At 45.9% G+C, this 25,566-nt stretch overlaps 1 protein-coding gene across 4 annotated transcripts in view; it reads right to left on the bottom strand.

Moving 5' to 3' along the window:
* Nucleotides 1–25,566, bottom strand: part of CLCN3 (chloride voltage-gated channel 3) — a 1,376,048-nt gene that overhangs the window by 303,179 nt on the left and 1,047,303 nt on the right. For all 4 annotated transcript variants that reach the window (XM_069631401.1, XM_069631403.1, XM_069631402.1 and 1 more), the window contains one exon: nt 2,202–2,282. In XM_069631401.1, the coding sequence (XP_069487502.1) occupies nt 2,202–2,282 (81 nt within the window). The remainder of the gene's footprint in view (nt 1–2,201; nt 2,283–25,566) is intronic.

Raw genomic sequence — 25,566 nt, 5'->3', positions numbered from 1 at the left:
TAGCCATTGAATGAGAATTCTCCCTAACACTTTCAATGGCTGGATGTTAACGAGAGGATCTCTTATCTTGGGTTACAGGAGGCTGAAGGCTGGCAATGCTGCAATATACAAAAGAAAATGGGTGAATGGAGTTCCAACAAGAATGAATGAGAAACGGCACTAGCGGAGAGGGGCATGTGCTTATCCTTTGTGCATCTGCCCGGGATTGTGGGACTAGAAGTCTACGTGTTCCAGCAAGAAATATGCAGGTGATCTGGGTAAGGCAAGGCTTGCAACTCCGAACGGGCTGCAACAGTAAGGAAACAATTAGGAGGTGGATCGGTCAGGTCAAAGTGTCGGGATAAGGGAATTAACCTAACCTGCGTTGTTGTTGTTGCTAGAGCGGTATGCGATGTAGCCGGCTGTGTGCCCTGCAGGTGGATGGCAGCTGTATGGGGTTCCCAGCAAGTGGATTGTGTTCCTAAAGGCTCGGGAGGGAATGCTGGCATATGTTTTCGGAAGACTGGCAGCCGAGTGCTGTGAGTGAGAGGGACACACATTAGTGACAGTCTGACGAGAGGGACAAGGATCGGGATACTGTAAGAAAGTGTTCGTACCGTGATGGGCGTAAACCACTGGGAGCAAGAAACGAAGCAGGGTAGAGTCGCGGGAGGGGAAAGCGATTCTAACCAGAGAAAGGAGAAAAAGGGGGATAAGAACGAAAAAGGCACTGCAATACACAGGTTGACAAAGATTCTAAACAACGAACTCGCGGAGCGTTTGCAATGAAGAGTAGCAACGCGACGCTGCTCTGTTCATGGCTCCTGAAATCCTCCATCTGACAAAGGGGTGGAGCTTGCCTCGAGAGAGTACAGACCATGACTGGAACGCTGCAGATGCTTCGAGATGCCATCTTGGGGGAATTTCAAAATGCAGCACCAATCCGCTTCCATCGGTGCCACACAGACCAGCGCAGCCTATGATTCATGACACTTAGCTCCCAGCAACTTCGAAACCCTCGTCTTGTAGTTTGTAGAACGTTTCACTATGGGAATCAGCAGGAGAAATCCACAGGCTGCAGATACCACTTCCCTGCATCTTTTCCCACATGGACAGTGTTTTTGGCTTGCATTTTGAATCTCACTGCTGCTTTGGCCCACTAACCTGCATCTTTCCACACAGGTAGCCCTACAGATAAGGGGTGTATCGACCACTTTCACACCCCAAAAATAGGCAAATATTCCCCAAAAATAAAATTTGGGAGTACAAATACTCCCAACAAAAAATAGGAAAGAGACACGCAGAACCTTGAGCCCCTACTTTCTTTCACACAGCTCCGTGGATGCTTTTAGACCATAAGTGCATGTAGTTCAACAGGAGGAAACTACTATCGTTACTGCTTGATTGAAGGAAGTAAACCTGAATCTTTAAATGTGCATGAATAAATAGGTGCAAAGAAATGTTCCAGTTAAAACATGTTTGCACGCTTATGAAAAAATACTCCCATTTGGAATTGGACTTATATTTTAACTCACTAAAAAAATATTTTACACCCAACTTTCAAAAATACGGAGTAAAATACTCCCACTTCCAAAACTTATCTGGAACACTGCCCACAGGGATAGTGCTGTAGGCTTGTATTTCAAAGCCAACAAGGACTCTCATACGTATAGCACTACATCTCAATGGAACATAGCCGTATCCCCTGGGGCATGGCCAATCACTCGCACACATCTGCAGCAACTAACTACTCGACTCCATGACACACTTCAAAACTGTCATTAGAATGCAGCCGAGTCCCACTAACAAAATGTGGTCCAGCTGGGCACATATAAGTCTGCTTGACTCACCTACTTTCCTAACAGTCTATAACAGCACCCATTCACTAGCCAGATCCCCATGGTTCGCTAGCAGGGACCTTGCCGCACCAACCTACCTTCATGCTGGCTAAAATGTACACACGCATTCTATAAATCCTCCTTTCAATGCTCATACCTTGCTCCCCCAAGGGCGTTCACCCCACAGCACTTTGAGGCCATACCAATGGTACTATACGCTATACAAATGCCATATAACATAACCTAACATGTTGCAGATGTAGCAATATCAGTGTCTTACAATAAGCAAATATGGTGGACAAAATCAATATATACTTTATTATTTGACCTACAAGCATAAATGTAGACTACATCACCCACCATATAGTCTGATACCTTACGTACCTCCTCCAAACTGAAAAGAACACCGCCAATTGGAGCTCCAAAGGCAACGGAAACACCTGCTGCAGATGCGGCTGAAAGTACCTGGAAAGAAATATGAAAGGGATAGACATTAGAGTCCTTGTTTTCTAGGAAAAAAATACAGTAAATCTCTCTATTGCATGCTTTGTTTGCCGAGGCATATTTGAATTGCAAAAGGAGTATAAGATATGATGTAAGGACATGCAGGTCAATATTAAATGTCCCTAACACAGTATACATAATTTCATTTTAAATTTCATTTTGGAAGAGGTTCCAACAACACACTTTACATTATAAGAAAGGGGAGTTTTGTGGTACATGGAAAAGGGATAAAAGTGTAAGCCTTTTTTTTTGTAATCTGTCAGCACTGAGCAACTAGGCATGTAGTGTATCAGTAAACCATAACTCACAGTTGCAGGATGATCACAAAATCAATGTAAATTTAGATTTCAATCGTTGTTAGCGGATGGGACATATTTGAGGGTGGTAAACAGATGTAATTAGTGTAGTACATTTTATGTTGCTAGGCCAGGTGAATGGATAGATTCTGTGCATAAAGGTTAACCCAAGTAGGAATATTATGAAAGGTGGAGTACTGTTACATGACATACATTACTTACTGTAATCATATTTCTGATGCTTGCATGTGCTTAGATAGGCTGATATCTAGTGGTAGGGTACGGAATATTGCATGACTTGTTTTCGAAGTTCGAAAAGGGACGTTGACTAGGCGTGTTTATAATGCTATCCCTAGTGTGACGTGTACTGTACCCATGGTCCTTCATGCATCGCGGTCCCTCTGTTTTGTTTGTGACATGAAGTGTATCCGTGTGTACACGAAAGTATAGAAAGGTGTTAGTTGTCAACTCAGAAGGCTGGGCACATGTGAATCTAAGCAGATACAAGCATCAGAAATAAGATTACGATAAGTAATGTATGTCTTCTGAGGCTTGTGGATCTGCTTAGAATCCCATGCTTTGCATAGACTAGCGAGCAGTACCTTGAGAAGGTGGTGGCATGTTTGAAGGTAGAGCACCAAAAAGATGTTTAAACACTGCTTGTCCCACCTGGGAATCTCCTCTTGAATGTGTGAAAAGAACAAGCAGCTGCTTTGCAAATGGAATCTAAAGGAACATTTGCAATGAAAGGTAGAGTAACCCCTGTGCCTCTAGTTGATTGTGCTCTGGGTGTGAAAGGTAAAGTTTTATTTGATTGAGATAAACATATCTGGATGTATTTGACAATCCGTTTTGAAAAAGGCACCTTAGAGACAGGATCCCCTTCTCTCCCTGTGGCTATGGAAACAATGAACTGTTACGTTTTCCTTAGTGGTTTAGCTGTATTTAGGTAGTACATTACAGTTCTCCTAATGTCGAATGTATGGAGGCTTTTCTCTGCTGAATTAGTTGGGGTTTGGAAGAAAGCTGGATGTTCTACGGACTGGCAGACATGGAACTTTGAGATAAATTTAGGATAAACGCGTGTATATGTTTGTAAAAACCACCTAGTCTTTATGTATTAAAAAAAAACGGATCCTGAACTGAGAGGGCTTGCAGTTCCGTGATCCTTCTTATTGATTTAATAGCCACAAGAAACACAGTCTTGTAAGTGAGATGCTTATGACTGGTTTTATGCATTGGCTCAAAAGGGGGACCCATGTGTTTAGTGAGCACAACATTCAAGTCCCACCCGGGAATTCGATTTGAAATCCGGGGGTGTAATCTTAACTTCCTCCATACATGCTTTAATCATTGGAACTTTCCACCATGACACTTTACACTGAGAAGTGATGTATGCCCAAAAGTGCTGCTAGATGAACTCTAAGGGAATCAAAGAGTAATCCTGAGTAAAGCAGATAGTGCACGATAGGGGAAGGTGAGCAGTCAATGGGGTTGATGCTGCATGTTTTGCACCAAATTACAAAGCATTTACTTAGTCTTGTGTTGGGTTTACGTGCCTCCTTTAAATTGTCCATACATCTTTGGGGAAGGTTCAAACATCCAAACTCCTTCAGGAGCCAAGTTGCCAAGTTCATTGTTTGGGGACATGGATGGGAGTGCTGTCCCTTGATACTGGGATAGCATGTTATAAGAGCATGGTAGTTTGACTGGTGTGCAAAGAGAACTTTTGCGCAGGTATGAGAACCATGGCTGTCGTGCCAACATTGGTGCTATCAGGATAAATTTGACTTGTTCCTGATGCATCTTGTGGACTATCTTGTTGAGAAGGTGTTGGTGGAAACGCATACACAAATCTCCCTGACCAATTAATCCACAGTACATTCACCTTGGACCCTGTCTGGGGATACCTGGATGCGCAGTCTGGGCATTGTGCTTTCCCTTGTGTTGTAAAGAGATCTATGTGTGGATGACCCCAGTTTGAGAAGATGTTGTTTAGGATGTCTGTGTGCAACAGCCATTTGTACTCTGCTAGAAGTTATATATTTCTGCTTAGCACATCTGCCAGACAACTCTGTGCACCTGGTACATGTGTTTTAGCACCCAAAACCAGATGCCCCCAGCTAGTTTGGACAGACCCGGACAGTGTGTCCCACCTTGTTTGTTGATGTAGTACATTGCTGTTGTGCGGTTGTTAGGAGTAGAACTATTCTGCCTGCTAGCTGGTGATGAAACGCTTGCAAAGCTTTGAACACTTCTAATAGTTCCAGAAGGTTGATATCTTATGTTACTTGGCATTTATATAGCGCCTTTTGTATCATTGGTGTGACATCAAAGCTCTGGTAGGTTGAACGCCCTCTGGAACTGCAGTTCAAGTCAGTAGAGAGAGAGAGAGAGAGAGAGAGAGAGTCGTAGGTGCGTGGGCACACCGGATATGTGTGCAGCTGGTGTGGTTGTTGCATGATAGCTGCTTCTTAGCGGTAGGTTTGGTGCTGAGGAAATCAGTTGGATGTGTTCAGTCTGGAGGGTGGACACCCAGACTGAGTTCTGGCTGCATTAGGCCTGATGAGACGCCTAAGCTAGCCGGTATGTGTTCAACTAGCTGTGTTTTATTAGGATGATGCAGTGTTCGTGGGGTCACGTTAGTATGAGAACAGCTAAGCCAAATGTGTCATAGCATAGCTGTGTTCTAGTTGAATGATGGTGTATAGGCGAGAGTAAGCGTAGTAGTGTGATATGGTCGTTATAAGCAAAGCGCCTGCGACCAAGCACGAGAGCAGAGCAAGTCAGGGGACGTACACAGCGGCACACGTGAATAAAGCGACAGGATGGATAGGGTAAACATGTGATACAGATAACATGGGGATGCAGGTACATAGCATGAATAGGAGATACAGAGATATGGAATACATTACTCACCGTAATCGTATTTCTGGTGCTTGTATCTGCTTAGATTCACGTGCTATGCATAGGCCGACATCTGGTGGAAGCTGCAGAGTATTACCGTTGTTTTTCAAAACTCAAAAATGGGCGTTGAAATAGGGCGTGCCAGTAATACTATCCCTATTGTGATGTCCCCTGTGCCGTCCTTTCCATCCACTCTATCCTTTCCATCCACCTTTTCCATCCTTTCCATCCACTCCGTCCTTTCCATCTACTCTAACCGTTCCATCCGCTCCCTACGTTCCATCCGCTCCCTCCGTTCTATCCACTCCCTCCGCTCCATCCGCTCTAACCTCTCCATCCTTTTCATCCATTCCATCCTTTCCATCCTGTTAGGGAGAATTCTCCAAAATGGCTAATTTCCCTTACCTAGTGAGTCCCTCAGCAGCTTTGCTGGATTTCTGGGATTTTATTTTTCACCTGGCAGGAGTGTGAGCCTTTTTTTCCCACTCTTACATGTGTTTTGCTGTGTGTGTTTAAGATTTTTGTGTTCATAGACTGTGAAGCCTCACCTACTCCACAGGCATCATCTTTTTACTGTGTGTTACACAGCACCTTCAGTGCAGTGACACAGGGTTGTCTTTTAGACTTCCCAACTCAGACTCCATTTTCTGGGACTGACTACTGTCTCCCAGACCAGGTAAAGTTGCATTAACTTTATGTAGTCTCTTTAATCCACACACCCAGTACACCCCATTTTACATGGGGTATTGGAAAGGGTCAATTCTTATCCCTTTGCGTCTGTTTCTCTTGGAGCATTGTTTCACTCCCTTTTCATCAAGACTTGGCTGGTGGCAGTGGTAACTACCCTATTTTTCCTACCGCGGTTATCTTAAATAACCTTGGTATTATTTTAGGCTATCTTGGTAGCCTCGAACGTAAGCCTGCTAGACCATGTATGTTTTATTACGGTTACAGCTGTGTTTATTTGCCATTTCTTTTTGAAAATGTCTTTCTCGTGTTTTTCTCTGCACGCCAAACCAGGTTTGGTTCCTTCGTTCACTGTCTTTTTGCGGGCTTCTACGCAGAAGCCCTCCTTTGGTGCCTGTATGTCTGGGGGGGACAGGATGTGAGGGAGGGGTTTAGGACTCCCTGCACAGGGTCTCCTTGGAGACCCATGTCGCACTCTGAAATGATTGGCTGTGGTGACTGTCCCTGTGGGACAGCCACCCTGCTGTGTGATTGACAGCCAGGCTGTGTGAATGGGGTAAAACTGCATAAAAAGCAGGTCTCTGGAGCTGAAAAGGCAGAGTCGCCACTGGAACGAAAGAACCGACAAGGAGCTGATGGAAGAGGACCCCTACCACGACTGAACCGCCTGGTGAAACCCTGCTGCAGGTCCGAATCCTCGAACTCCAACGACAGAGAAGATCCTCCAGGAATCTTCTTCCCCTGAGCTGGTGGGACCAACCAGTTTGCCCAAACTGCAAGCCAGGACTCCCTCCTCTGGTCGAATTCGCTGTACAGAGTTACAGTGGGCCGGATAGACAGGAAGGTCGGACCCTGCTTGGGTTTTAAGGAGCGAACCTTTTATTCGTTGCTTGGCTCTGCTGCTGGTTTCTTCCCTGGGCAGTGCAGGACCATCCTGTCTTCCTACTTCTTGTCAGCCCGACAGTCGCTTCAGGAACCGTGAGCCTGCAGGAACTGCCAGGAACGTCCGCCTCAGCTACAGCTTTTTCTCCATTTAAAGGTACTGTGCAAATCCAGTTGTTCGTTTCGTTCAGCCGCGGTGAAAGAGTATGAAATCTTTCTCCAATCCGAGGGCTTGTCCTTCTCTACTCTTTAAACTAACTTTTCTGCCAACCAACTTCATCCGGAACTCTTGCCAAAGACTTAACCACGAACTGCCCTGAGCCGTGTGATCTTCAGCAAAAGACTTTTGTCCTATTGACTTTGGCCCCAAGCCTTTTTGATTTGATTCCATCACTGTAGTTCCTCTTTCTAGATTGCCCTGCTTACTTACCTGTTGGTGCTCTTCAATTTCTGCCTAACTTTGTCTTTCCCTCCCTTTTAAATTTCTGGAGTGCCATTTTGCTCCCACTTAATTTGTGAGCTTAACATGTCTGGAACCTATTGGGAGTGGTGTGGTGTGGTGTATTGAGAGTGTGATTGTTAAACTGCTTTACTTTAGTGAAATGTTATACAACTGATGTGTAAATAAATGTATATTCTTTTACTCAGAAACCTTCAGTAAGTGTTTGTTTGAATCATAGTAATTGCTGTCCTTTGTGCAACTATTGATACTGTTCACTTGCTCTTGAGATAAGTCTGGCTGCTCAGCCATCGCTACCACTTTACTGTGTAGTACAGGCTTGTACCAAAGGTGAATTTGTACTGTCACTTGTAGTCTTAATTGTGTGTGGTGTTCCCAAAGGGTACTGCATATAATTCTACCTAACACATCCACTCCACCATTGCCATCCACTCCATCCTTTCCATCCATACCATCTTTTCCACCCACTCTATCCTTTCCATACATTCCACCCGTTCTATATTCATTCCATCCATTCCATCATTCCATTATTCCATCCACTTGATCGGTTCCATCTTTTCCATCCTTTCCCTTCTTTTTCCATCTACTCCATCCACTCAATCCACTCCATCCACTCTATCTTTTCCATCCACTCCATTCCGTTCTATTCATCCGTTTCCATCCACTCCATTCCGTTCTATTCATCCGTTTCCATCCACTCCATTCCGTTCTATTCATCCGTTTCCATCCACTCCATTCCGTTCTATTCATCCGTTTCCATCCACCTCATCTGTTCCATCCACTCCGTCTGTCCCATCCACTCCGTCTGTCCCATCCACTCCGTCCGTCCCATCCACTCCCTCCACTCCATCATTTCCATCCTTTCCATCCACTCCGTCCGTTCCGTCTACTCCGTCCGTTCCGTCCACTCCGTCCGTTCCGTCCACTCCGTCCGTTCCGTCCACTCCGTCCGTTCCGTCCACTCCGTCCGTTCCGTCCACTCCGTCCGTTCCGTCCACTCCATCCGTTCCGCCCACTCCATCCGTTCCGCCCACTCCATCCGTTCCGTCCACTCCATCCGTCCACTCCATCCGTTCCGTCCACTCCATCCGTTCCATCCTCTCCGTCCGTTCCATCCACTTCGTCCGTTTCATCCACTCCGTCCGTTTCATCCACTCCGTCCGTTCCATCGACTCCATCCCTTCCATCGACTCCATCCCTTCCATCGACTCCATCCCTTCCATCGACTCCATCCGTTCCATCCACTCGATCCAGTCCATCCACTCGATCCAGTCCATCCACTCGATCCAGTCCATCCACTCGATCCAGTCCATCCACTCGATCCAGTCCATCCACTTCATCCGTTCCATCTAAAACTATCTGTTTTAGTCTTTCCATCTGTTCCATCGACTCCCTTTGCTCTTTTTCCTTGTTCAAACAACTTTGGATTTCTGTTTATTGTGGTTATTCATTCCATTTGCTCTAACCGTCGATTCTTTAGGGGAAAAGTCAGGTTTTCAGTAATTTGCGGAAAGACAGGTAGTCTTCAGTGTGTCAAATGTGGGGTGGAAGCGAGTTCCATAGAGTGGGGGCCAAGGCTCAGAATGATGATCCTCCTAACCTGAGTTGGTTTTTGGTAGCACTAAAAGGAGGGCAGAGCTTGATCTTAGAGTGCGCAATGGGAGGTAGGGTTTTAGCTTGTTCTGTAGGTATAGAGGGCCAGGTTTATGCATTGCTCGGTGTGAGATGCATAAGGTTTTGACAGTCACCCTTCGTCCAACCGGGAGCCAGTGGAGAGTTCTGAGAGATGCTTGTTTGACACAGCTTGCATCCACACCCTGTGCGCGGCGTGATGGAGAAAATGTGCTCACTACTCTGAAAGAGAAGCGCCTCTGATTAGAGTGGCTTCTACTGCGGGAGTGGTGAATGATTTTCCTTTTAAAAGGTTCTCTCTTTTGTCTACCACAGCAGAGATTGAACAAGGGACTGTGAAACCACCACTAGATCGTCCCATAGACCGCTTGCTGGTGACCATTGTTTTCGCCAGTCACACTTGCATAGGACGCATGCGTAGCCGAGAGTGTGGCACATGGTAAATGCATGAAGCCATCATTCGTAGAAGGTGCATGGCTTTCTGTATGGTTATCTGACGACCGGCTAGATACTGTGGAATCTGAAATGGCATGTTTTGCACCCTCCTCGAGGGAGAAGACCAGGGCATCTTCTGTCCTAATTAGTGCCCCAAGAAACTGTTTTACCTGACTTGGAACAAGACTTTATTTTCTCTCGTTGATTGAGAATCCTAGGTGAAAAAGTAGAATGATTGTTTCTTGTGTGATCCGTTGACATGCCTGTGGCGTGTCTCCTGTTATTAGCCAGTCTACATAATGGTACAATGGAATCGACTGTCTACACAGGTGTGCTGCCCCCACTGCAAGTACTTTTGTGAATATCCTTGGCGCTGAGGTTATGCTGAAGGGAAGCACTTTGAATTGGTAGTGAGTTGCTCCTACCTTGAACCTTACGTACTTCCTGTGTGCTGGTAACATTGAAATATGAAAGTATGCATTTTTCATCTCTAATGTTACGATGTAATCCCCTAGTTTCAGAAGTGGAATTACCTCTTGCAGTGTTGTAACCCTGAATTTCTGAAGCTTGACATACATGTTTTCAGGGTGCAGGTCTAACACAGGGCACATGCTTAAATCCTTTTTAGGGACAAGGAAGTATACTGAATAAATACCTTTGTTTACCTCTAAAAGAGGAACCATCTATATTACTGCTTTTTCTAGCAGTGTCACTATTTCTGCTTGTAGAATCAAGTGTTTCTCCTGCGACATTATTCCTGATGTTGGCACCGATTTCCTAGGAATTTGATGGAATATCCTTTGGCTACTGTTGATAACATCCAATGCTATGTCCTCCCATGGTGGGTGAATTGAGTATTACGACCACCTACTGGGGAAACATGGGAGGGGACTTGAATGAGAGTCATTTGTTGGAGGGGGTAGAGGAGCCTCTACTGGCTGTTCTTCTACCCTGACCTTTACCTAGTTTAAAACCGTGTTGTTGGGAGGTTTGAAATGTGGAAGATTGTTCCTGAGATGTATACCAAGGGGAAGAGTTTGATGTATATCCAGACTGAGTGGGCCTCGCGTAACTTTGGGCACAAAAGGAGCAACAGGTATTGAACACCCCACGTTGAATGTAAGGCCCATTAGAGATTTGACCTAAGGTTTTTAAGGTCTCATGTTCTTTTTTTACTGTTTGTAACGCGTCATCAACTGCCTTGCCAAACAGGACAGAATCTTCAATAGGCATGTTTATAAGGGTGGCCTGTGTTTCAGGCTTCAAACCGGAATTGCACAGCCAGGAAAGGCTTTTCAGCAAGGTGCCCTCTGCTATAATTCTGCCTGCAGTTTCAGCAGCATATATGTTGTTTTTAAGGATTTTATGGGACATCTATTTTCCCTCTTTAATAATTGGGAATAACTGGGACTTAAGTGGTTCAGGAACTGAATGTAAGTTGTTCTGCACTAAATTCCATTGTGTGTTGTTATAACTTGATAGCAACGTAGTGTTGTTTCCTATACGAGTAGAGTAAGCTGCAGATGTGGCTACTCTTTTTTTTTTACACTCTTATCAGGTGGAGCCTTAACATTAGACAAGGGTACACCTGCCCACTTTATTGTAGTGGTTACTAGTAGGGAGTCTGGTTTAACATGGCTCCTAATATAAAGCGGGTCTGTAGGAACAGGTTTTATAATCTTTTTAATCCCTGGCTTAACTGTACGCGTAATGGACGGTTTGGTTAAAGAAGGTTTAATTCACTTTTTAATGGACTGAAGCAAAGGTATGGATTGGCTGACTGCTTTTTTCTGGTTTAAAATATCGTCCACAAAGGCTGGGTCCTTTAAAGAAGGCATGGTATCAAACAGTAAGATAGACACAAGTGATCACAGTTCAAGGGTGTTTATTGAATTTCAACTGGGTTAGAAAAACACCTATCTAATCCTAAATCTAAAGATGGGAGCAAGCTATGACCATCAAATAATAACGCAGCCCTAGTGGTGTCTTGTCAAAATAAAAGGGCCTATACTAATAAACCTATTGCCAATCCTTTCTTCTAAATACAAATATCGTGGGAAACAATGTTATGCAAAAGAAAAGTGTTCAAGAAATGATATGTCAGGTTATTCAATCCGTTGGCTTCCCTTCCCCACGTTTTCAGCACGGGAGATGGCGGCACACTCGAACTTAGCAGGGCACACTCAAACTTAGCACAGTCCCTGGCTTCTGTAGCACGAGGATGCAATTCAAATCTCAGTATCAGGGCCTTCTGAACCAAAGTCTCTTTGTCATTCAAAGTCTCTTACTTCAGAGGGCCTGATACGACAAACAAACATTCCAAAGTTCCCTTCTCCTAAGGATTCTCATGTACATCTTCTTGGGTGATTTCCGATTCACCCCGGGACCCCCTGCGCTGGGCTCGGACCCACTTTACCACAAAATCTTCAATTGGTCCCACTCTGCCGGGCTCGGACCAGATTCATGTATTTTTCCAAACTTTCTCTATTTAGTCAAAATCGAAGACCTTCGACTGTGCGCAGCATTTTGCTTGACCTGTCGCAGGACCACTTCGATTCACATTTATTCGTTCGCTTTCAAATGATCTCCCTTTGCCGGGCTAAGATCAAATGCATCTACTTTTGTTACTCCTCAGCTGCATACCTTACAGAGACCTTCGATTGAGCACCCAAGCGGTGCCGGACCACTCTGTCAAAGATATTGTAGCTTGTTTTAAATTTCAATCACTCAACAGCAGATTAACTTCACTTGCGTCTATTATCACACGCGTTTTAACAATGTTTGTTGCAGCGCTCGCCATGCATCGCTGCTTGCAACCTTGGCTTCAACACAGACTGGTCTTGTATCAGTCTCCCCAGCTCACCGGATGTGTTGCTTTCACTGATGTGGCTTTGTTCTGGGAGCCAAGGGCAGTACCACGGTGGCTGGTGATTCACCCCACCATGATTAATGATGTGGGAGGGGCCCTGGTATCTCCGACACACAGTGCAGGATTCTTCCGCCTGGTTTCCTGGTCTCACGCTTTCTCTCAAGCTTTTGGGAAAGTAATGGTTCCTTGTCGGAAAGGTCAAGGGAATTGCCCTCCTTGTGATCTCCTTCGGTTTTTCCGCCTTTCCTCTCTTGTTCAGTTGCCGTCTCAAAACTGTTGTTTGCTCATGTCCTTTGCATCGCGCAAAGTGTGCTCTCGCCTTTTATGCGTGTGGGGAAGTGTAATGGAAGTCAGGTGTGAGTGATTGTCGATAATTGCCTGACCATAGTATTGGAACATGTCAGGTATACGGCTCAGTGTTAGTCGGTTTTCCGTTAGAGCGGCTCTCAGTGAGATAGTGTTTGTGTTGTAAAGGGGGGTGAGGAGGTAGAGTTCCTAAATATCCAACTTGGTAGGATGGGGTAAAGGGGTTAGAAGGAAGGGGACACCGCATCTCACCATCCAGTGTCCCACTCCCACGAGACCCCTCACCCGGGTGATCCTCCCGCACTGGTGCACCCCCAGGAACTGAATCCAAAAGTGATGGCCGTGTCCTGGCCATCTGGAAGACAGATATCTGGGGACTAGTTGTTTCTCACAGTCCTCAACAGAGTCCTGGGTTTGTATTTTAAAATGATCAGCTGCCTTTTTGAGCAGATCATTGTAGGTAGGATCATTAGGATCCTCATACCATATGCCTTAATCATCATCCCCTTGATTTTGATTATCTTTATCATCTCTAAACATGTCCTGCTGTGACAGCTCAGTTACGTTATAAATACTCAATTATGGATCGGCCACCAGCAGGTGTAGAGATGTAGAAGTCTCTGTGTGCTGCTCCTCACCCAAAAGGCCAGACTGTATTTAGAGCCCCCCAAGAAGCCCCTGCTTGTGGAAGCAACCCTCCCGCCGAGGTGTGTGATATGTTAAGTTATTTATAACACGCTTACTACCCAGAGGTTTCTAAGCACGGACACAGGGATCGAACCTGTGGTGCTCTGTGTCGTCTTGCTTCCAAGGTGAGCACGTCACCCCTGAGCTATCCTGCCAAGATGTCCAGGTACACCGCCCAGACCAATTCCCGATTCTCGATGCGCAGGGAGGCCGGAGTACCAGCCAACAGTAGCAGCAGCGGGACGTGCCCAGCCCCCGAGCCGCACCAGAACTCCAGGAAACACATCGAGGAGGGCTCAGGCCGTGGGTGGCCCCAATGCCGTGATCCTGTCAGAGGAGCCGGTGTGGTACGGGAAGCTGGCCGGGACTGAACCACCATCCGCCCCCTCCTGCGAGAGCGGGCCAAGGAAAGAGGAACCATGAGGGAGACCAGATGCAGGGAGGTGGAGCGGAGGCCCGCCCCTAGGAGCAGCGAGGCAGCACGGGACCCATCCATAACACCTAAATAGCCACACAAACAGAGATCAAGCAAAGCAGGTACGCCACCCCAGACTATATCATCTGCACCAGAACGGGGGAACGGGGTCCAAGTTCCCCAAGTAAAGCGCTACCACTGCTTGCAGCTACCCAGCACGGCTGCCCTCAGGGTCGCCCACCCCCTACAAAATCTTGCAGGCCCCCGAGGCCCGTCGCGGAGCCCCTGGGGGCGAGATACCATTGGGGGGATCCTGCTTTTCCCCACCTGAGGCCTCACCAACCGTACACAGACACCTGAGGGTACCAGGGGTATCCTTGCGGTCTGGGACCCACATTCCTGCTTAACCCAGACGCCTACCCGAGGGGTCCCCCGCAGATGCCCCGGCGAGGACCCCATAGGCCCCGAGTGTGACCCCTGAACTATACCCAGAGCCTGTAATTTGCAAGCGTCTCTGGAAATCCTGCGCCCTGGGCTCTGACACCACACAGCAGTGGCAACTGTCACCCACTGCAACTTGCGGACTGGGAGCTGCCCGGCTTCCCACCCGTCGAACCTTAGGGGGCCCAAAAGGAGAACTCTGCTACATAGCAGACCAGTGATAAGAGGTGAAAAGTGGTTTGATTATCACCACCCCCACCCCCTTACATGCCCCTAGAACTCCCTCGAGTGCAACCCCCATCTTGAGGCCTAGTAATCCAAAATGTTATATACCACACATGAGCTGGGCAGCCTCACTTCAAAAATTCTGACACAACCAGGCGTCTCTCCCAACACAGGAAATCATGCCTGCTACAACTACGTCTGACCGGGAGGAAGCCCAGTCAATGAGCAAGGTATGGCACCTACCATTGACAGAGGCCATAGAGCTGGAGGGAGCTCCAAGGGTCCAAGATCAGTTTTGGCAAGATTTAATTACTTTGCAGAAAAAACAAAGATCCTGGAATTGGCAAGAAAAAGGGGCCCGATAGAATGGGGAAACTCACAAATAACTGTTTATCAGGACCTCTCTGCCTTCACTCCGACAAGGAGGAGACCCTGCGGGCGTCTGACAAAGTGGCTTAACGCCAAAGTAGTGCATTATAGGTGGGGATTCCCCTTCTCCCTTGCCTTCGAGTAGGAGATGACATAAGCAGAGTGACTTAGGAACTGTTAAGCGATACCGCCCTAACGACCACGTCAGAGCCTCGAGGGGGAGAGCTGCGTGAAACCTAGAAGGTCAACGGATTTGTGGACAGATGCCGTGTTCGAGGCCGTAGGACATTTAAGAAGCTAAACCCGGTGTCGACTCCGCTGCCTGGAAGGCAAGGCTAAGTACTTGCGTCCTTGAGAGGGTATCACGAACTAACAGTTGATGAGGACCCGGGGACTCTCCTTAGACGAGAACGCTTTCAAACCAGTAAGGCGGACCAGTCAATGCTTGATTCTTAAGAGGCCGGGGGATTACCAGGGCACCTGATTGTGGCCCTGATTGTGAGACGGTGTCCCTGTGTACCGACCAGTTCCCTTTTGTATAGCAATATTGGCTTTATGGCCCCACGGGGGGAGGGAGAGGTTGGAGTAAGGTCATCGAAATCAGGCTCAATGGGGTGCTCAGAGGTGCCACTTTGGATTTTTCAAGCCTGAGGGTGGGGTAGAAAATGGTGGTCTGGTCCAGCGACGCATTAGATGTTGCAAGTAGTCCAGGTGCCATGGGGTGTGGGGGGAAAGTTGGGGGTTTTGTGGTTTACCAAAGGGAATTTCAAGTTATGCAGGCTACCAAAAAACAGATCCATTCAGAGGAGGGTTGTATCATTTTGATTCAGAAGAAAGGGAGCACAGCCCTGGGGTAGTGTACACCTTATTGTGAAAACTAAGAGTTACAAGAGAAGTGCATGCCCCCCCCATGGCTCACACAGTGAATACATTGGCGCTGGGTTGGCTAAATGTAAGAGGTTTGAACTCCTCGCACAAGAGGTCCTTAACGGTTCGGGAATTCAACAGACTAAAGTTGGATTTTATGGTTTTACAGGAGACCCACTGGCTGAAGTGGAGGGAGCCGTCCTTGAAAACTAGGTCAACAGGGGAGGTGTTCCACACATCCTGTCTATCCAAATAAAAAGGAGTAGCTCTCCTGTTTTCTAGTAAGCTACATTTCACTCTTAAAGCACAATCAAAAGACCCAGGGTGCCGCTTTGTGATGGTGAAGTAGGAAGTCAAGGGCTGCATGCTCACAGTGGTCTCCATCTACTTCCCAAATGAAGCACAGGACCAGTACTGGGAATAGGTCAAGGGCAAATCCAAGCCTTTGTAGAAGGCACATTGATAATAGGAGGCGATTTTAACATGGTCCTGCACCCAGATCATGACAGGAAAAGAGCAGGTTCCCAAACTGAAAGCCAGTCACAGCACAGGATGTCCTTGCTCTTCCAGAGAGTTAACACAGAATTAGGAGTGGCGGATTCTCAAATTAGGGAGCAGGGTCGGGGACTCCACCCATTTACGTACTATTCAAAGGTGCATGACACTTTCTCAAGGATAGACTATATCCTTGTGGAAGCCACCTACTGGAACATGTGAGGGAATCCACTGCAGAGATAATCCTGTGGTCCGATCACGACCTTGTGAGAGTTAGAATTGGTGTACTGCCCCCAGCGAATCGCGGGCCTAGTTGGTCATGCAACAACCAGTTGCTGCGGGACAAAGAGCTAGCCCAGGCGTTGCTGAAAACGATCAGGGAGTTTTTCGAAATTAACGACAAAGGGGAAGTTGGGATCCCAGAGGTTTGGGAAGCATTCAAGGCCACGATTCGGGGAGTCCTGATAGGAATGGGGTCCAGGAGAAAGAGGGAAAGGGCGGTGGAGGAGAGGAACCTCAGGGGGAAATTGGAGTCTCTACAGCTGGGAGGGAAACCGAAATCCCAGATGTTTCCAGGGAAATGGGCTACACTACAAGAATACAAAGCTAAACTGAAAGCCTTCATGATCGGCAAAACGGAGAGAAAATAGGCATTCCCAATGCAAAAATAAATGGAAAAAGTGGAAAAGGCAGACAAAATACTGGCATGGAGGTTAAGAGAGCAGAGAAATAGTAGAAGGGTGGATGTGATCCAACCAATAGGTGAGAAGCTCCTCGAGCACCCCCAGATAGCTGAGGAGTTTCAAGTATATTATGAAAATCTCAGTGTCCAGTTAAAGGGTAGAAAGCAAAAGGGTCGAGTGCATTCGGCCGAAAACCAAAGGATTGAAAAAAAATGTTAAATATATATCTTCTTTTTTTGCTCTAGTATAGCTTTAACAGGGTGTTTTTACCCCAAATTCGGTCGAATTGCCTTGACCCTTTTGTCGTTCGACCCTTTTTTCGATCATTTGACCTATAACCGAAAAACTCTATACCTCAGAATACGGTAGGGACAAGTCAGACGTACACCGGTTCTTAAACTCCCTCCGTCCCCGAATCTCCCAAACGAAAAAGCAGAGACCCTTGAAGCTCCCATTACCGCACAGGAAGAGATAGACACAATTAGTGGTATGAAGGGGGTATGACCCCGGGGGAAGACTGCTTTACGGTATACTTCTTTAAAAGATTTCGCTCCACCCTGGCTCCACTTATGACCAAACTGTTTAACAATGCAATGGAGACAGGCTCCCTCCCAAATTCTATGCTAGAAGCTTTGATAGTAGTGATTACAAAGAAAGGGAAAGACCCTGCCCAGTGCCAATCTTATAGGCCCATCTCTCTACTGAACAATGGCATTAAAATAATGGCAAAAGTACTGGCCAACAGACTCGGTCAACTGAGGACTACTCTGGTGCATGGAGATCAAGTGGGGTTAATTCCGGGACAGCAGGGAGCGGACAATGTAAGGAAGTCGATAAACCTAATACACAAAGCAAAATGCAAGGGCCTAGAGGCATATTTGTATTCCATAGACTCAGAGAAGGCCTTTGACCGAGTTGAGTTAGAGTACATGGGAAAGGTCTTAGAGGATGTGGTTCGGTTGGAACTTTAGGCAGTGGATTGTGGCGCTATAACGCCCCCACAGCGGAAGTGGCAGTGATTGACACTATTTCATCCCTCCTCCAGCTCTTCCAGAAGAACAAGGCAGGGCTGTCCCATCTCCTCCTACTGTATGCTTTTTTTGTTTTAGTGATTTAGTTTATTTACAAACGTTTTCAATTTATATTCTCTGCAATTAAGAGGTTTATATAATATATTCCAGTTTTCATCATCCTTGTTCATAACCAATAATTAAAAAAATAAAAGCAAATGAATATTAAATCAATGCATCTCTGTATGTTTCAATGATATTCTTCCAAAATAATGGTTATAACAGGTTTGTATCCATTCCTAAATGGATCTGAGCATATCTTTGGTTCAGAGCCATCAGCATTTTTGTGGTTGTCAACATGTCTCTGAATAATGTTTGTTTTTCTATCAGCCCTGTACACACCATTATGATGTGAAAGAGAGATTCAACCATATCCCGTTGTGCACAAAACTGGCAATGTTGGAGCGTTACAGGAATTTGCCTTGTCTTGGTTAGTACTTCACGGGTCGGTAGCATATTGAGTCGAAATCTAAGCTATAGATCTCTAATGTGCCGGTCTGGAAATAGCATCAGTATTGCGGCAAACAATTTATCGGTCTGATATCAAGTTCACAATTGATGTTCAACTGGTATGTCATTTTCGGTTTATTTGTATTGATCCAATTATTTTGCATGATTCGCTTTTTTGCGGTCCATATATTAGCATGTGCATGCTAATGTCAGCTTTCTGTAGTTTCGTCACGGCAGCCTGCTTCCAGGCGTTAAGAGCAGTGTCGGCAATGGAGTTATGTCTGTTTTTTAAAAAAATTTCACATGCTGGTATGTTAACCTCTTTAGTGGTCTTTCTGTATAAATCAAGGTGTTTCCAGGTGACTATGGAATCAAGCGATTGTGTTGCAAATTCATGTCGATTGAGGGGCATTGGGTATGCCATCGGTAGGGCCAGCACTTTACGCCAAAATATTCCTTTGAGTAGCTGCCAGATTGATTGATCTACATTTATCATTGATTCGCTCCCGTACGACAGGCTTGCCACCACCTTCTGTCTGTAAAAATTACAGGTTTCAAGGAGTATTTTACAAATTTGTTATGGATATAAAGACCTTGACGTGCTAGGGATCGTTTCGTTACTTTCAGATTTTCAGCCTATTCGTTCTCCACTTCAGAATGGCTGAGCTACATTCACAGGTATTTGATTGTTTTTTCATGTGCCGAGTTTTTCCCACTGATCTGAAATATCTTGACTTTCGCTTTATGAGTCAGTATGTTAGTCAATGTCAGGATTTTTGTTTTCTTTGTGTTCATTTGTAAAACTAACAGGAATCCAATGTTGGGTAAGGACTTCAAACGCTCCGTGTTTGCCGATTGTATCCTCTGCTATGTGACAAACCTAGCAAAATTCCTCCCTGAACTCCTAAGCCAGATACAGCGTTTCGGCAGGTTTTCAGGCCTGAAAATGAACCTACCCAAATCCAATGTGATGCCCATTGGGGTGGATGACTCGGCAATCAGAGGTAAGAAAACAGTAGGAATGAGAGTTGAGGTCTCGTCCTCCCCGTACCTGGGCATCCACCTCCCTAGAGAACTGACAAAGCTAGTAGAGCTCAACTACACTCCCATTCTAGAAAAAATAAAGCTGGACCTCCTGCGCTGGGCGCCCCTCACCCTCTCCTGGTTCGGGTGAATGTTATCAGTGAAAAGGGAGTAGTTTCTTACCTGTAACTCCATTTCTCTAGCATTGGTATCTTTCATGGATTCACATGCTGTGAATGTTTCCTGGTCTGACGACGGGAAATAATCGCCCCTGAGCTCACTGTGGGACGACCCACTGCAGATGGGAAACAAAGGCTTCCGACATCCGCAGCTGTGGTCAGACATGGGCCTGGAGAGAGTAGCCCAATTATTCAGGGGGAATCGCTTAATTGAGTATGAGGCCCTGTCTGAGGTCATGGGAGCGAACATAATAAACATCCTCGAATACCTGCACCTGAAGGGTCTTCTAACCGACACTAAATGGCATACTAATACCTCCCGCGCCCTCATGCCTTTTGAGAAAATTCTTTGTGAAGCCACTACGAGGAAGGGAGCACTGTCCAGGTGTTGGTCACGGCAGAACTGGAGGGAAGGCAGAAAATCATGCAATTCTGGAAGGCAAGGGCTGGGGGGAGAGGGGAGAGATAACTGATGACACCTGGGGGAGAATTTACAAGTTCATGTTTGCCAGCAACCTTTAACACTTCAGCTATGGAGTACAATTTTAAAATCCTAAAGTGTTGGCACTCGCCGCCTGCGAGACTGTCCAAGATGTTTGTGGGATCCTCGCCATTCTGCCCAAGGGAGAATGGGCAGCCGGGAAATTGGTACCAGATGTGGTGGGAGTGTCCGCAGGTTCAGGTATGGACCAAAGTCCTCAGTTGGAGAAAGACTTGGTCGGAGTGACTCCCACTTTGTGCCCTCTCCAGGTTTTGCTAGGCCCCAACTAAGAACCGACTGTCAATTAAACTGTGGGACATATTCACGTATGAGAAGCTGACCGCAATGGGAAATGACAAGATGGAAGGTTTCTCGATTGAATGGGGAATTTTCATGTTGAAATGGGGATGTGCAAACCCTAATCTCTGAGTCTGATAGAAATAGTGGGGTCGTTTGTCCTCCACGACTCTCTGGTTGAACAGGATCGCCGATGAGCCAGGGCACTATATGCAGAACTCGCACCGCCAAGAAAGTCTGAACTTATGGATGCAACTAGTAGCCTCAACGTCCCAATGTATGGACGGTCATGGTAGCACATGTGAGGGGGGTAGGCCAAGGGGAGGGGCGTGGGGATAAATAAGGTTGAAGTTACTTGTGTTTAATGAAAATGATTGTATTGACAAAGGAAAATGGCAATAAATACCAAATAAATAAAACAAATACCCAATTATAAGCATTTTATACATTATAAATTATATCAATAACGCTATGTGTAGGTGATGTGTGTAACATGTGTAACCTAGGAGATTTAGGTGATAGTTCTCCATCTTCTAAATCCAAGGACTTTTGTCTAACAGGGTACGTTTCATAAATTCTACAAAAGGAGGAAACTTTGTCCATATTCTCCTCAAAACGCTCCTGGGTCAATGGCCCTGTTCTGGGAGTTTGTGCAAGAGGAAAACCAATAGCTTATAGAATCAACAGCTTGTCTTTTCCATTGTAGGGATTGAGACAAAGGAGAAGTAACCCTAGTCTACTCTGGGGCTGTCTGTGACTGTGCAGGCCTTTTGCAATGGCGCAGACGGGCTAAAAAACGGTGGTGTGGAAGGTTGCCCAGAGCAATTGCCAGTGGTTTAGATTCATTCGAAACCTTCCACCCATCACTTTGTGGTCAGTGTGACTGTGCAGGAGCTGTTACTAAAGTACTTGTAACAGGTATGGAAGGCAAGGTATCTGTGCTGTGTCCCAAGACGTTTCCATGTGTTTTACCCGGTCTTTCGTGGGTTTTTGTTTTTTCGATGGATATTTCGATGGACGTGAAACATGTTCCGTTGAAAATGTACGCCCAGCAATAGGCATCTTTTTGTTTACTGCCATGCGCTAGGCGCAAGTGAGGAAGCACAGCTGGCTTTTGACATATAGGGTCTGAAGATCTTCATCCGCCATGTGGCCTTCATTCAACGGATCCGTCAAAGAACAGCTAGGGGTTGTGCGTGTATAGTGTTTGCCCCCATGAAGTATGACTTCATGTGTGTCTCTGTCATTAGGTGTTGTCCCCGTAGCAGGGCGCTGGGCTTGCCTTTCGGGGCTGGGGACTGACACGTGGGAGTCTATTGACTCCTCTTGGATGTCTTCGGTGCCCGAAATGGAGCCGTAGCAGCCTTATTGTTCATCATCTGATGCAACAGCGCAGATGGGTGAACGTGGCTCGGCCTGCATAGTGTAGGCCACACACAGTTGGGTGAATCTTTCCTTGAGCTTCTTAGGCTAAAAGGGTTTACACGACACAAAGCGCCGTTCTCCATTGTCACGGGCAACAGTGGTTACACACGCGATGAGTGTGTTTCCACAGGAATCTTTAATTGCAAGGAGGACAGCATTTAAAAGGAGTCCTTTCCATATTTAAAGGAAAATGTAAGGGCAGCCAGACAACTGTTAGTAAAGGAGGAAGTGAGAAGAGAGGCATTCTCTAAAAGAGGTGTATCATGTGCGATCCCCCCACTTCTCCCTGATGTAGGCCACAGCCAGTCATCAAGAATTTCAAGAGTGTGTCGAAATGTTCAGCTGATAGATGGAATCACTTGCTTAGAAGCAACGTTTGAAGACTAAAGAAAATATAAAGATTATACTTATTTAACAATATCAATATCTAAAGTAACTGAGCTACGAACTCTGCATAATAACGACTGAACACGATCACAGAAAAAAACAATCCGAGGGTCCTTAACGCTTGAAGGACCCTGGGTAAAGCACACATCACATTAGGAATAGTTTTACAAACATGCCTACTTGACGTCCCTTTTCTAACTTCGAAAAAAAGTCATGAAATACTCTGCACCTACCACTAGATGTCAGCCTATGCAAAGCATGAGATTCTAAGCAGATCCAAAAGGCTCAGAAATATATAATAGTTCGGAATCAACTGTTGAGATGGAGTTGGTTCAAGATGTCACATTCTTTCTGCTGACCAACCTACTGTGGCAGCAGCAACAATACCACGGACTCCATTTTACAGAAATTCTTCATGGGGAAGATGGCACAGGCATGTGGAAAAATCGGGGACTGCAAAGTTCCCTTGTACCATTGCTTTTAAGTGTTGACACTAAACACCAAAAAAGAAAAAAAACATCAGTGATCAAATTTATCATTGAAGGGGATGGTGCGTACAAAACGAAGGGCACAGGAAGTATGAGCGTCAAATTATGGAGACGGGTGACAAAGGGTCAAGACAGTGATTGTGGCGGAAGGGGCCACAGGCCTCAAATGACTAACAATGGGAGAAAAGGAAAGACAACAGAAAATTGGGAGTGGCATGGAAACCAGATCAATGGAAAAAATGAGCACAGCATAGCTATGACTCTCTCAGTAAAACGAACCAGATCCGTTGGAGTAGGTGTCTGGTTAGAGAGAGGGTTATAAGATTGACGTTAGAAGTGCAGCACATTTGTGGGCCATTGTGGGTTTGCATTGGCATGCAATTCCCGAGTGATGGTAGGCAACAAAAGCAGCCATTTGTCAAAGGGCATAGAGAAGGGACAGGAGGGTAAGGCAGGACAGGGACACAGATAGCCTACAAGTTCCTTAGTACACAGCAGGAATCTGCAACTTGTGTTTCGCCTGATGTTTTGGGCATTGGCACCCATAATCGCTCACCATTCACTATTCTAGTGGCTGATGGGAACTGTAAAACAAAACATCTGGAGAACTAAAGGTTGCAGAGCTCTGGTATACAGGGATGAGAGTTTCTGAGCTTCATTGTCAGATTACCTGTGGCAGTAAACTGTTTCCACCTGTCTGCATTCAGGGTCAACATTTCGGCTAGCCATTCACCTCATAGCTAAAAGCAAACATGTCGTAGGTTTGGCTAAAGTGAAACAAACACTCTTGTTTTTTTTTAATTTTTTTTTATTTTATTTTACATTTATAAAGCGCTCACACCGCCCGCAGGCATCGAGGCGCTGTTACAGGAATTGTTTGTTTTTCTTAGTTGCGTAATTGTGTTTTTTTTGTCTTAGTTACGTATTTATAACGCGCTTAAACACCCAGAGCTTTCTAAGCGCGGACCCGGGGATCGAACCTGTTGTTGCTTCGTGTCGTTTTGCTTCCAAGACGCGCACGCTGCCGCTGAGCTATCCTCCCGGGACACTCTTGTGAGAGATTGTCAAATAAATCTGCCAGTCAACTATGTCAAGGGAAAGCAGCACTTGAAGCACAGTGTGTCCCAAATACATTTATTCATTAAAAAAAAAGCTAAAAGGTAACTTCACAAACTTAAACTAAGATTCCAAGCAAAATATTGCAGTCTTTGCAAGCGTTGATGTAGTTAGTCATGTTTTTCACTTGTGAACATTCTTTATTGCACATGAAAATAGATGTATTTTCACCTCAACTGTGGATTGTCGTTTTAAAAGCGCATTGAAATGCAAATTCTGTTCAGGAGTTCATCATCTCATGTCCTCAGATGAACAAATTACTTACCTCTTGGTAATGTTCTTTCTGATGGATGTTAGTCACACAAATTCCTCATCTTTGAGATCCATCTCCCAGCACAGCTGCTCTTCTGAAATGTTTCACTGTCAGGGGGCACTGCACGTCTGCGCCCTTCACCTGTACGCCAAACATGTCGGGCCATTATATATTGAGGTGCCGCAACCCCTGACCTTAGTTCTGCCCTTCTGCTCCCTAGCAATCTAACATTGAGGGACTGCATGGTGTAATAGCCATCTATGACACGTGGGGCAGTTTGGGAGGGTGATGAGGAATCCATGGGAGGAAACATCCACTAGAAAGAACATTTCCGAAGTGATTTGCTCTTCTAATGGATTACTTCCTCCCACAGATTCCTTATCTTTGATAGACTCCCATAGCAGTACGTTGATCTGGAGGAGTGAGGAAAGCAAGGAAACCACCTGAACCAGAACACACTGAAAGACCCCTCTACCAAAATTAACATCCTGTCCAGACTATGAAGCCAAGCAAAGTTGCAGAGCAAAGGTAGAAGCCCGCGCTCTGCAGGATTGGGCCCAGAGAAGTTCAGGCTCATCCTTACCACCCAGACAGTTCTGCCAGCATCTGTACCTGCATAACCAATGAAAAGCTGGTCATCCTTCCTGCTCTTCCTCGTCCGAGACACTTAATAGCTGAAAGTCCATACCAGGTCCAGCTGATGAAATCGTTCCCTCTGCCTCAGAAGGAAGAGACGGAGGAAAAAAAGACAGGTAGATCGATCTTTTGAGAGGGATGTAAATCAGAGACCACCTCCGGGAGGAAGGATTGTCTCACTCGCAACGTCACCTTTTCTTTGGAGAACACCAAACGAAGAGGTTTTGCTGGCAATGCCTGGAGCTCACTCAAGCATCTAGCAGAAGTGATGTTGACCAAGAAAATCACTGGTAGGGTGAGTTATCTTAAAGAAAAAGCAAGGATGGGCTGAAAAGGGGCACCAATAAGAACACTACATTGAAATCCAAAGCAGGAAAACGACAAACTGGCTTAGAGGAAACTGCTTACAGAAACCTGGCAAAAATTGTGAAAAATTAGATGCTCCAGGGTCCTCTTGAAAACCAAAATGGCAGCAAGATACCCCTTTACAGTGCCAATCTGCAGGCCCATCCAGGGCAAAGAAAGAAGAAAATCTAGAAGTGAGGACATGGAACTGGTAAATGGGTCCAGATCCCTCTCCCGGCACCAAGCCAAAAAAGTATGCAACATGCAGGCATGCAGGATTTGGTGGCGGGACTTCTAGCAGACAGAAGGATATCCTATGACACATCAAACTCCTTACATCCTAACTTTTGGTAGTCAGGCATGAAGGTTCAGAATGTCGAGGATCATCCTGCTGATGTGGGACAGAAGATCTGTACTCTGTGGAAGGTGCCAGAAAGAG

This window comes from Ambystoma mexicanum, chromosome 6q (genome assembly GCF_040938575.1).
Source record: "Ambystoma mexicanum isolate Mex_15411 chromosome 6q, UKY_AmexF1_1, whole genome shotgun sequence".
Lineage (NCBI taxonomy): Eukaryota > Metazoa > Chordata > Amphibia > Caudata > Ambystomatidae > Ambystoma > Ambystoma mexicanum.
Note: the sequence above shows the minus strand (reverse complement) of the source record. Positions and strands in the feature narration are given on the sequence as shown.